Source organism: Carlito syrichta, unplaced genomic scaffold (assembly GCF_000164805.1).
Source record: "Carlito syrichta isolate Samal-C Ts95f unplaced genomic scaffold, Tarsius_syrichta-2.0.1 Scaffold306686, whole genome shotgun sequence".
NCBI classification, from domain to species: domain Eukaryota; kingdom Metazoa; phylum Chordata; class Mammalia; order Primates; family Tarsiidae; genus Carlito; species Carlito syrichta.
Window position 1 is genome coordinate 167,549 of NW_007250782.1, and position 12,842 is coordinate 180,390.

The window sequence follows — 12,842 nt, forward strand, 5'->3', positions numbered from 1 at the left end:
TAGGACAGCTCAGAGCGTGAGTCGATGGGAGCAGGGTCATCCCCGTGGGAAGGTGGCGAAATGCCCGCTGGCAAGCAGTCACCTCAGCGATTCCTCCAGTGTCCCCAGGGCCAACAGGCCAGGTTCCTTCAAGCCACAGTGCCCAGAAAACCTCGCTGCAGAGGAACACAGCCTGGCCTCTGCTCAGCTGCACCTGGCCCTGTGCACCCAGCGGCCCTTCCTCCGTAGTAGGCCTGGGTGTAGGACAGCTGCCTGAGGCCCGCGTGGAGGAGGAGGCGGCTGTCTGGCTGCTTGAAGAGCTGTGCTCACCCAGCCTCTTGTGAGACACCTGGGGAGGGAGCTTAGCTTCCACCTGACCCTCCAAGAGCAGGATTCAAGGCTGAAATGCCCCAGGGCCTGGCGGGGACCCAGTGCCAGGTGAATATCATAGGGTGGGGTGGGGTGGGGACTGTGTTGTAATCAGTTTCCCATTTTTCATGAAAAAGTGAGAATTCAGATTTTCTTCATTTTTTTAGTTGTAGTAAAAAAATACGTAAGGTTACGTATTTTTAGGTGGACAGTCCAGTGGCCTTAAGTACACTCACAATGTCATGCAGCTGTCACATCACCACCATCACCTTCCCAAAGTGAAACTGCCCCTATTTACACTATTCCCCCCAGCACCTCCCCCCGCATCTGTCTCTATGAATTCAACTCCTCTAGGGACTTCATGCAAGTGAGATCAGGCAGCATTTGTCATTTTGGATCTGGCTTCTCTCACTCAGCATAATGTCCTCAAGGTCCACCCTCACTGTGGCCAGTATCACTCTCCAGCCCACTATGTGTGTGTCCTTGACAGGTGGGGTCACAGCCATGTTCACAGTGGCATTCTTTGAAATCCAGACTTTTAGAGATGTGAATTTGCTCAATTTGAAAAAGCAAACACAACCAGGTGAGATGACTCACACCTGTAATCCCAGCACTACAGGAGGCCAAGGCAAGAGGATTGCTTGAGGCCCAGAGATTGAGTCCAGCTTGGGGAAACAGGGAGACCTCATCTCTACAAAAAAACACAAGAAACCCAACCCAACACTACGGGTCTAACCAAACCCGCTGGAGTTGGATTCCACACCTGGTTTGCCATTCTGGTACCAGAACAAACCGCCAGGATCAAGAGGGATACAGAGACTCCGTGAGGCCAAATGACTTGCCTGGAGTCACAGTGTGTTCACACTCAGCCTCCCAACTTCACGGTGGCGTCCCCTCCCCCAATCCAGAAGACCAAGACTCCCCTTGCAGAAAACGCAGCCAGCAACCTTCAAGCCAAGGTCAGAGGTTCATGGGAATCTAAACCTCAGAAAACAGAGCAGTTCCCCATGGTCACCTCTCCCTGTGGGGCCACTTCACCTGCACGGCTCCCCGTGATGGCTTCTCTCAGGGGATGAGAGAGACACTGAAGACCTGCCTCCTTTAGGCCCCACTTAGACACCAGGGCACCCTGAGCTCCCACAAATTTCCAACCATGGCACCCTTGGGCCTGAAACACCCTGCCAACCTGTCCCTGTCACCATGGATGGGGACACTGCTGAGGGAACCAGTGGTCCAAGAAAGTCCTGGGAAGGCCCTGGGCACACTGGGGCAGTTGGTCACCTCCCACCTCGCTCCCTGGCGCCTGCCGCCCGCCTCACTCCATCTCCATGACCCTAGGAGGCCCTGCTCCAGTGTCTTTCTGGACACGACCCCCCACCTGTGTCCCCACCCGCCTCCCAAGTCCCTTCCAAGCCTCAAATCCAGGTGGTTTCCCCACACAACTCTAGGCGCCTTCCCCCGCCTTTAAGCAGGTGCCCCTTTACAGGGCCCAGGAGGACCCTGTGGTCGGGTGGCCTCAGTCTGAGTGCCCTGTCCCTGTGCCCAGAGTCATGGTCAGTCCCTGGGCCGGGCAGCCCCCCTGCTGCCCACACCTCGCCTTGTCCTGGTTCTGGTCCTAGCACACGGGGCTGAGTCTCTGAGGTGCAGGTGGGTGGGGAGGGGATGGGGCACTGGCCATCCACGCCACGTCATCACCTACTCACAGTCATCTCAGCAGCTCTGAAATCCTCCTGCTCCAGATTCCAGCTTTCCCTCCAGCCTGACCTCCACCTCACCCCAGGGCCCCGGTCACTCCTGATCCTCTTACCCTGACTTCCACCTCCCCCAGACCCCCAGTGACTCCCAATCTGCCCGACCTGCTTGACCGCAGCCTGGCCCCACGGCCGCGGCCCTCTGTCCTGTCCGTTCGGCCTTACAGAAGGATCTAGAACCTGCCTCTCATCACCACCCCATCACCTCTCGCCTGGGCCTGACTGGGGTCCCGCCTCATCCTTGAGCGCCTCGCATCTGGGTCTTCACACAGTAACTGGGGGATCCTGCTGAAATACAAAAGACTGGAGCCAGGGGGCCCCGGGCCTCTCGGGAAAGCCAAAGCCCACGTCTGACCAACTCCCCACACTCAACCACCTTGGCCTTTGCTGTTCCTGGAGCTGGAACCGTCCCCCACAGGCGCGGGGTGTGGCTCTGCCCACCCTGAGTCTCCGCCACCTACCCCCTCGTCAGGAAAAATGGCCTCGACCTCCACACTTGTCCGCTCCACCTCCCCACTCCTCCCTGCTTTAGTTCTCCCGACCGCATCCGCGATTGGACTGAATGACCTTCTCAGCTTTACTTTTATGGATTCGGGGGGAGGACAAGTGCAGCTTGGTTATGTGGATATACTGTGTCGTGGTGCAGGCCGGGCTCGTGGCGAACCCACCAGCCAAACGGGGCCTCCTGCTTCGTACCCAGCAGGAGGCAACCCCCACCCCCACGGTGCAGAGTCCCCAGTGTCTGTCATGCCCTCCCTGCATCTGTGTGGACACGTGGTTGGGCTCCCACTCAGGAGTGAGAACATGCAGTATTTGACTTTGATTCTGCCTTCACTTCCATCCACATTGCTGCAAAACACGATTTCCTTCTCTGTTTGTAGCTGTCCCATGGTGCAGCTAAGTGGGTCTTCCTTATCCTGGCCTCCAACGAGGGACACGGGTCAGTTCCGTGACTTTGCAGTTGTGAGTTGTGCTGCAGTGACAGGCGCATGTGGATGTCTTTTTGATATAATGACTTCTGGTCCCCGGTGGTGGACTGCAGGACTGATGGCAGAGGAACCTTCCTCCTGCTTTCCACAGAACGAAATAGTTTACTGAGTTTTAAATTCTGCTTCCCCCGATGCCCATGTCACGGGGCAGGGGTTGCTTTTGGCTTGCTCCCTGCTGTATCTCCAGAGCCCAGGGCAGTGTCTGGCACTCCATAATTGCTCGTTGGTTAATGGGGGCAGGGAGAGTGTCTTATCTCCTCAACGCTCCAGGCTTTGCCCCATCGCTGGCTCATAGTGGGTGTGCTGGAAGCCTTCAGTGGGATAATGAAAAATGCCCCTGTCCCAAGTTACCTCCCGGACGCCTGGGCCACCACGGGTGAGTCATACCTGGCTCACGTGCTGCCAGCTACGGCCTTGTTAACATGGAAATGCCCATCAGTCATGACTGCCTGGCTGCAGATCCATCAGGGGTCTCGCAACCAGGCTGACAGGCACGTGTGAGTGAGCAGCAGGGGTGGGCAGCTTGTCCAACTCTTGCACAGCAGAGGGAGGCCTGGCCAGCATGCCTGGCGTGGGGCTGGCATAGGGTAGGCGCTCAATAAATATTTTGTTGAGTGAATGTTGAATCACACCAGGGTCCCCGCCCCCAGGTCCTTCAGAGGCTGCACCCTCCACACCCTGGGAACTGGGGAACCGGTCTCTGGGGCCCGTCCCCAGGCCTTATGCCAGGAAGCCTTCACCTGGCTTCTCAGGACTTCCCCTGACTCCTGGCGCCCTCTTCCTGGGCACTCCTCTCAGGTAGGGCACGTGCCTGCCCTTAGGTCCCCAGGGCAGCGGGCCAGGTCTAGGAAAGGTGGAAAAGGCTAGAACGGAGAGGAAACTTGAGAGGGTAAAGAGTAGGAAGAGGCTGCAGTCATCAGTCCCCAGCTGCCTCCAGGCTGCCCTCTTCCACGATCATTTATTCATTTAACAAACGCCCACTGAGACCTAGTGTCCTGAGGATCAGTGTCCAGAGATGTCAGGGTCCTGAGGAGCCACAGGGAGCCTCCCTGCCCACAATGTCCCTCGTCTCAAGGAGTCAAGCACATGACACTCGGTTTCACAGTGGCCCTCCAGGGTTCCAGCTACCACCCAGTCCTGTGACCCTGTGCCCACCTCCAGGACACCTCACCCAGTCACCTGCTTTCCACCCCCAGAAGACACATGCTTCCCAAGCACAGAACCTGTCTTATTCATCACGTGTGTCCCAGTGACCAGCACAGGGCCTGGCATACAGCAGGTGCTCAATAAATGTTTGTGTTGCAAGCTGGGCTCAGGACAGTGAGCTGGGTGGGGGCAGGAGCAGCCAACGCTTCTGCTCGCTGTGGTGGTCCAGAGAAACTGCCCCCACCTCAGCCATTCTGTGTGGACTTTTCCTGCCGCCTGAGTCCTGGGACAGAGAATAATGCCTCACCAGGGGCTCCCATGGCCTGGATCCCTGGCCTGACTTTGGTTGGGATGGGGGGGCTGCAGCAGGAGAAGGGGTCTCACCTGCACTCCCCCTAGCTGCTTCCTACCCTCTCCACCAGAGCAGGGCCCGGCACAACGCAGCAATGGTGATAACGGTCCTGCTGGCTCCAACCCTAACAGACAGAAGGTGGGCAGCCCGGAGGCCGTCCCAGGGCGAGCTCTGGGGGCAATCCATGCCCTGACCTGAGCTGTGGCACCTGCTCAGGGCCTCTCACCTGCACCATCCTGACCTGGGAGGGCTCGAGGTCGGGTTCCCCCATCACCCCTGGCCACCCAGCCTCTGTGCCCATCTCCCCACCGCCTAGACCACTGTCACTGTCTCTATGCCCCACCTCTGTAGGGTCAGCTCCAGGCCTCAGTGGTAACAGCCCCCTTTTCCGGGTAGCCTCTGCTGGCCCATAGGGGTCAGGCAACTCCTGGGTCCCCAAAGCCCCCACCCCGGCACCTAGGACCCTGTCTGATAATGACCTGCCCCCTGGACTGAGCCCCCGAGTCCAGTCCCAGCAGCCAACTCCAGAATCTACCACTCATCCACCAGTTGGGGGGCCTTGGGCAAACCAACCTCCCCGGGCTGCCTCAGTTTCCTTGTCTGCAGATGGGAAAAATAAGGAACCACGAGAGTGCAATGAGCACCGCGTGTTTGCAGCTGTGGCTGTTTTATGGACCTCTCAGTCAGAGTGAGGCCCCGCTGGAGGTCGTTGACTAAATTCGTGCACCCACAAAGGCACCTGTCTGGGGCGGGGTGTCACAAGTGTGGGGCGCTATGGGGGCTGAGCAGGGAAGACCCCACAGGACGTGACCCAGGCTGCCGCCACCTGGGTGAAGGTGTCTCCAGCCTGCCCCAGTTCCCATCCTGCATAGCCCCACCCAGCTGTCCTTTGCACCCTGGGATTCCAGCCCTTCCCAGGGGTTCCCCCAGCTGACCCTGCAGAGATAGCCACAGGCACAGGGTTGGTGGGCCCCAGGCACCTGCAGGCTCCTCCCCTTCCTGGGAGTCCAGGTGAGAGGTGACACATCTGAGTGTTCAAGTGACAGGGCCGAGCCCCACCCCGGGGACACCAGGAGGGTGGCCTCAGGGACCTTGCGGCCACCAGGAGGCCACTCGGGCCTGATTCACAGCTTTCCGGGAAGAGGGTTAACGGGCTGCCACTGCCCACTGCCCGGGAGGGCCAGGTCCCCGGGATGAGTCACAGCGGCCCAGGCCCTTGGAGGCCAGCGCCGTTACTGAGCCTTGGGAACCCCTATGCCAGCCCCCCAGGGACCCCAACACCTGGACCCCAGACTCCAGCCCCTCCAGACCCAGCCCTCCCCAGCCCAAACTCCATTCCTTTCTCTGCTCCCTGGACAGTCATGTCCGTGACTGCTGGACCCCAGTCCCCTGCCCTGGACCCACAGCACACCCTGGACCCACAGCAGAGTTGGCCCTGAGCTCCAAGCCCACCTGGCCAGGCCCAAGGCTGGGGTCTTGGCTAGAGGTAACGGCCACTCCCCCACCCCCAGCTCTGCCCTGCCCTGCCCATGGCCTGCAGCCCAGGTGGCCTGACTGAGCAACTTGGGGGACTGGTCTGACGGCATTCCACCTCCCAGGATAAAACCTGAGGCGACCTGCAGGGAACCCTATACACCCTGCGCACTCAGGTCACCACCCCACCTGTCCCGGCCAGCACAACCCTCTGAGACTGCCGCACCCCCACCAGCCATGGTGGCTTCCAGAACCCCCCCAGCCCTGGGTGGAGGCCGGTTCCAGATCTTAACCTCCCTGCTGCTTCTGGCATCCACAGGTGAGACCTGAGGCCCGGGCTCCTCCCTCCTCCCTCCTCCCTCCTCCCTCCTCTCCTCCCTCCTCCTGCCTCCTGGATCGCCTCCTCTCCTGGCCCAGCCACTTCCCTCCGGGCTGCCTGGAATCCAGTCTCCCCTTCCTCTCACATCTCCTGTTCTTGAATCTCTGCGTGCCTGCGCTCACTGCTCTGTGCCTCAGTTTCCTCTACAGCTGTGAGGATTAAATGAAAAAATACAGGTGAGTCTGGGCATGTAGCAGGTGGCTAGTATCCTGTCATCACAGTCTTCTCCTCGGCCTCCCTTTCCTCCTCCATACTCACATCTCGGGCAGCAGATTTTGTTCCTGGGGCGGCAGGGCTCGGGGACGGTGCCAAACAGGAGTCCAGACCCGAGGGGACTTCGGCCTGTGCCTCCTGAGCCTCCGTCCTCGGTGGAAACTGGTCCTTGTCCTGGAGGCAAACAACCCCAGGCGTATGAGCAGGAAGCTAGTGGGCGGGCAGGGCAAAGGCACAGCCAGGACACACGTTTCAATGCCCCTAACCCCAGGAAATGCTCCGCCCGGAGCCTTGGAAGGGCCGGGGGGGGGGGGGGGGGGGCGCCCCCATGGCACCAGATACTGAGAGTCTCCTCAGGTGCTTGGGGCTCTGACCACTAGGTGCTTGGGGATCCTCCTCAGCACTGGCCTGACCCTTTTCTTCTCTTGTCCTCAGCCTCCCTTGATGCTGCCAAGATACCCGGTGAGTAGCAGCTGGCTGGCCTAGGGCACACGGGGAAACAGGAGGGAAGGACATTTGAAGGGCAGGATGGGGACAGGCCAGAAAGGGGCTGGGAAGGAAGGGCGTCGGGAGGGAGATGGCAGCAGAAGAGACAGGGCAGAGAGGTTCTAAAGCACAGAGGAGGTGGGGGCAACAGGTGAACAGATGGGAAGGAATAAAAAGCAGGGTTCAAACTGGGCTCGGTGGCTCAGCCTGTAATCCCACGCCTTTGGGAGGCTGAGGTGAGTGAATTGCCTGAGCCCGCGGGTTCGAGACCCGCCTGGGCAGCGAGACCTCATCTCTACAATAAATCAAAAAATCAGCCGGGCGTGGTAGCGCATGCCTGTAATTCCGGCTACTCGGAAGGCTGAGGCGGAAGGATCGCTGGAGCCCAGCAGGTTGAGGCTGCGGTGGCCGGGAGCGGCCACTGCACTCCAGTCTGGGCGACCGAGTGAGACTCCAACTCAAAAAAAAAAAAAAAAAAAAGGCAGGGTTCAAAGAGGGAAAGCACCGGGACGTGTGTAGACTGAGCTCAGGTGTGGGTGGAGCTTGTGTGTGGGCAGAGTTTGGTGTGGGCAGAACCTGGGAGCAGGTCTGTGGATTGGGAGGCTGGGCAACAGGCAGTGGGAGATGACAGAAACTTTACCCTCCCTGCTAGCTCCCCCCGCCTGTGGGAAGCCCCAGCAACTGAACCGGATCGTGGGCGGCCAGGGCAGTGCCGACGCTGAGTGGCCCTGGGTTGTAAGCATCCAGAAGAACGGGACCCACCAGTGCGCAGGCTCCCTGCTCACCAGCCGCTGGGTGGTCACTGCTGCCCACTGCTTCAAGGAGTACGTAGAACCAGTCTGATCCACGCAGTCCTCCAGGACCCAGGCTTCTGCCCCAGACCCTGGGCTCTGTCCAACCTTGGCATCCCTCAGTAGAGACCCTAATTCTGCCTGGAAGCCTCTCTCGCCCTCAGAGGCCTTCATGTCCTCGCCCTTCCCTAGACCTCTCCTGGCTGATGCCCCTGTCCCTTTCCTTTCAGCAATCTGAACAAGCCGTCCCTGTTCTCTGTGCTATTGGGGGCCTGGCAGCTGGGAAACCCAGGCCTTCGGTCCCAGAAGGTGGGTGTTGCCTGGGTGCTGCCTCACCCTGTGTACTCCTGGAAGGAGGGTGCCCGTGCGGACATCGCCCTGGTGCGCCTCGAGCACTCCATCCAGTTCTCGGAGCGAATCCTGCCCATCTGCCTGCCTGATGCCTCTGTCCATCTCCCCCCGAACACTGACTGCTGGATCACGGGCTGGGGAAGCATCCATGAAGGAGGTGCGTCTTCTCCCCCTCCAAGGCAGTTGGGTGGTGGGGGGACAGAGGGCGGTGTATACTCAGAGACACAGAGGCCGTGGGCAATGGAGGGCAGAGGTCAGAGGCTCAGCATGACAGAGACAGAAGAAGAGATGAGCTGTGACCTGTAGATGTCATAGAAACCTCGGTGGAGAATTTCAGGTCATTTCTAGTTCAAAGATGCCGTTGGCTGTTTCAAGGCAACAACAGCTATTCATTGATATAGGAATGACTGGATGGATGGAGGCATGTGTGGGGTGAATACGAAAAGAGGCTAGGGCAACCCCGTCGGGTCCCCTCCCACTGTGGAAGCTTTTCTGTCCTCTTAATAAATCCTACTTTCTCAAAAAAAAAAAAAAAGGAGAGGCTAAGATTCCAAAGTGGGAACAGGCACCCCTAGTGGCAGCATGCTATAATTGCAGGCAAAATTCCCCGGACAAAATGTAGTCTCCATAATTGTAAAATATATTTTCAAAGCCCCTCTGGAGATTTGGAAAACATCATCTGGACACACAAACCAGATTAAATAAAGCAAGGCACAGAAAAGCAACGAGAGGAAGATAGACAATGGACAGATGGATGATGGACAGAGACTGGGCCAAGAAAAAGAAACATACAGGCAGAAGGGAAGGACGAAAGTGGCCTAGTAGAGACCTGGAAGAGAGAGACTTGACAGAGACAGTGACTAAGTAAGGACAAAATGTAAGAAAAATGGAACTTTAGCCAGATTCCAGAAGAATTGAAGAAATCCCCTACTCTGAGGTCCCAATAGTCTTGGCAGAGGCTTCTGTGAGAGCTGGAACTGTGGACTGTAGAGGGTCTAAGACCAGCCCAGGCAGGTGTGAGGATCCCTCAGGTGCATCAAGTGGACTAAGCTGTTAGATCAGCATCAAGTGGATACGTGTTAGATATGTGTTCTGTGACAGTCACTGTGCTGGATTCAGTAATGCTGTGCCCAAGATGGAAAAGGCCTGCACCCCTGGCTCCAATGGCCATCTGTGGGCATGAGCATGCTCATCAGAGGCAGAATCCCAGGCTCCACATTCACGTTCTGGTCCGGCCCAGCAGGTCCTGAGGTGGAACTAGGGACTCGGGTTTCTGAAGGCATCTGGGGGAACAGTTGCTTGAGGAGGCAAGTGGGAGGGGTGATCCCCCCAAGTCTGACTCTGTCCTCCTTGCCCCCAGTGCCCCTGCCTCACCCCCAGACCCTACAGAAGCTGAAAGTTCCCATCATTGACTCGGAAGTCTGCAGCCACCTGTACTGGCGGGGTGCCGGGCAGGGCGCCATCACCGAGGACATGCTGTGTGCCGGCTACCTGGAGGGGAAGCGCGATGCCTGTCTAGTGAGCACCCGCTCCGTCCCTGGCTGGGAGGGCCTTGAGAAAGAACTAGTGTCAGCCCTGCCCCTGCTTGAGCTCCCCGGCTTTTCCCAGTCTCCTCCCCAGAATTGGCTGTGACTGACAGGTTCCCCCCTTAGAGAACCTTAGTCCTTAGAGAACCAACTGGGCTCGGCCACTCACTTGTTCAGATATCAGATATACACCGAGCATCCCAGCTGCCCACCTCACTCCTGGAGCTTGCATTTTCTTGAGGGGACGTCCCACAGCTTAGTCTTCAGAGCCAGCTCCTACTTGGTGATTGTTGTGGAGGCCGGCGGGTTGGTGCGGTGGTTAACACCCCAGCCTGGACACCTGAAGCCTGGTTGCAGTTCCTGCTCTGCATCCCTTGGGTGCCAGCTTGGGCAGGTGGTCCCTTCTTTCCAAGCCTCCATGTTCTCATCTCTAAAACAGAAACCACAGTCCCCCTGGCCAGGGCCGTAAGGGAGAAGGCCGGCACAAGCAGCACTAGAAGTGGGTCTGCAAGGTGCATCCTCCCTGGACTGCCCTCTGCTGAGCCCTGCCACCTCCAGGGAGGAGACATGAACTCCCGGGAAGCGAACCTTCTGCCCACCAAAGTGGCACAGGTCCCGGGCTCTGCCCCCCACTGCTCTATGGAGTCCCTAACTTTGCCTCCTCTCCGGCAGGGCGACTCCGGAGGCCCCCTGATGTGCCAGGTGGACGGCGCCTGGCTGCTGGCTGGCATCATCAGCTGGGGCGAGGGCTGTGCGGAGCGCAACCGGCCCGGCGTCTACATCAGCCTCGCCGCACACCGCGCCTGGGTGGAGCGAATCGTGCAAGGGGTGCAGCTCCGCGGGCACACGGGTGGGAGGGGGCCCAGCAGGGCGCCCAACCCAGGCTCTGGAGGCGCAGCACCCTCCTAGGGCGGCAGGGGTCTGGCTCAGGGAGAGCCTGCCGGGAGCCGGTCCTCCGCTGTAGATAAGCCATCTGCCTCTGGGGGTGCCGCGTGGCTTGGGGGTGCGGGGCGGGGAGACACCCTGGCCCTGGCTCCGGCCCCACCTCCCCTCCTCCATGGCTTCAGACCCCGCCCCTTTGTGTATATAAATGTTGATTTTTACGGTTATTTGTAGACCTAACCACATATTTATTCCTCCAGTTTCAATAAATTATTTATTCTACAGCGCCTGTTTTATCCCATCTTCGGGGACATTGAGATGCGAGGGTCGGCGGATGTGAAAGAGGGGGCTGTGGAGTATGAGCTTGATGTTGGCCTCAGGGACCCTGGCGTCCTGTCTGCCTGGGTCTCTAGCCGATGCCTGGTTTCCACCCAGGCTTCAGCAGCCTCGAACTTGCTCTCCCTTCCATACCCTTCTCACCAGCGCGGGGGTGGAGAAGCGGCAGGGGGTGTAGTGGTCTGGGAGACCCAAGTCTGTGGCCTCAAGGAGGGCGGGGCTTGGGGCCCCCAGAGTGCCCACTGGATTTCTCAAATTGGGTTGGCCAGAAAAGGCCGCCCATATGGAGTGGGGATCACCTGCCCCACTCCAGGCCAAGTCCCGGCTTCCCCTCTCCCTACCACAGGCCTCCGGCCTCAGGCTGGGAGAGCTGGGGGGAGGGGAGTGGCTTGGAGGGGAGGGGCCCAAGTGAGCCATCCTCAGGGGGAGCCAGTGCAGTGGGCCCCTCAGAGCCCTCTGTCTGCAGGGTTTGGCCGACAGCTCCTCACCCCCACCCCCAAGTGCTGATTCGAGCTGATTCATGGTGACACTTGGTTGATTCTAAAAACTGCCCCCTGCGGAAGGAGCAAAACAATGAGATGGCAGGTCCCAGGCTCTGTGGGCATCAGGGCTGAGTCAACCTGCCTGTTTCCACAGGGGGTGGGGGTGAGAGCCTGGTCCCAGGTGGTGAGTGGGGGGGTTCCCTCTGCCTTCCTGCCAGCTCAGGGCCCCAGGCTGATACTCTGTTCCCCATATCCACTCATGGGCAGCCAGACCCTGGTCTCCTGGATCCAGCCCTGACCCTCCACCTCTGCCTGGGCCCTGTCCCAGCCTGCCTGAATGCTGAAGTCCCTGTCACAAGTGGGCATGTGGCCAGACGCTGTGTTGCTGGTCTTGGTCGGTATGTGAACATCTTTGTAGCTGACTCAGAAGATATTCATTCTAAACGAAGTCAAGAAAACTACCAGGTCCAATCTGAGCTGGAAAAAGATAACATGACTCTGCTACAAAATGTCTCCAACCAGAAATGATCACGGAGGTGACTGGTGTTTAAGAAAGCAAGCCAATTTTGTTTTGATGTCCTTTGTTGGCAGGGCAGCTCTAAAATATTTGTTCACTGGGAGGCAGAGGCAAGAGGACTGCCTGAGCCCGGGGATTCGAGACCAGCCTGGGCAACATGGTGAGACCTCATCTCTACAATAAACAAAAAAGTTAGCCAGGCGTGGTGGCACACGCCTGTGATTCCAGCTACTTGGAAGGCTGAGGTGGCAGGATCGCCTGAGCCCAGCAGGTCGAGGCTGAGGTGGCCATAAGCGTGCCTGCATTCCAGCCTGGGTGACAGAGTGAGACTCTGACTCAAAAAACAAAACAAAACAAAACAAAACAAATGCATGCATACACAGGGAATCCTCCCTGATTCCTCTTTCTCTCATTCTCTAATTCAAGCTATAGCATACCCTAGGGCACATCACTGGTTGTTGACCAAAGCAACGGAACCGAGTGGATGGAATGGTGGGATTTTCCAGGTCTCGTAGGAGTGAGCCCTTTGCACTGAGCAAACTCCTAGTGTTCTAGGAACTTCATGGATGGAGTAGGAAGGTCTGAAGAGAGAAAGGATTTCATCCCTACTGTGTAGCGGGACCACAGCTTGTTTATCCACCCAGCAGCTGAGGGACTTTGGGTTTCCAGTTTCTGCTAATTATGATAATCCTGCTGTAAATCTGCTCTACATTCAAAGTTTGCCAAATCCGGCAACTTCCTCCCCGCCTAGCCCAAGCCCCTCTTCCCTTATCCTGGCCTCCTGGAACAGCCTCCTGACTGGCCACCTGCTTCTGCTGCT

General features: G+C 58.3%; 1 protein-coding gene across 1 annotated transcript; it reads left to right on the forward strand.

Annotated features, from left to right (window-relative positions):
- The first annotated feature begins 6,291 nt into the window (after positions 1-6,291).
- On the forward strand, positions 6,292-10,724 carry PRSS22 (protease, serine 22). Its single transcript, XM_008063251.2, has 6 exons — positions 6,292-6,378; positions 7,087-7,113; positions 7,790-7,961; positions 8,159-8,436; positions 9,640-9,797; positions 10,478-10,724. The coding sequence occupies exons 1-6, from the start codon at positions 6,297-6,299 to the stop codon at positions 10,712-10,714; spliced, it is 954 nt and encodes a 317-aa protein (XP_008061442.1). The 5' UTR covers positions 6,292-6,296; the 3' UTR covers positions 10,715-10,724.
- The last annotated feature ends 2,118 nt before the right edge of the window (positions 10,725-12,842 follow it).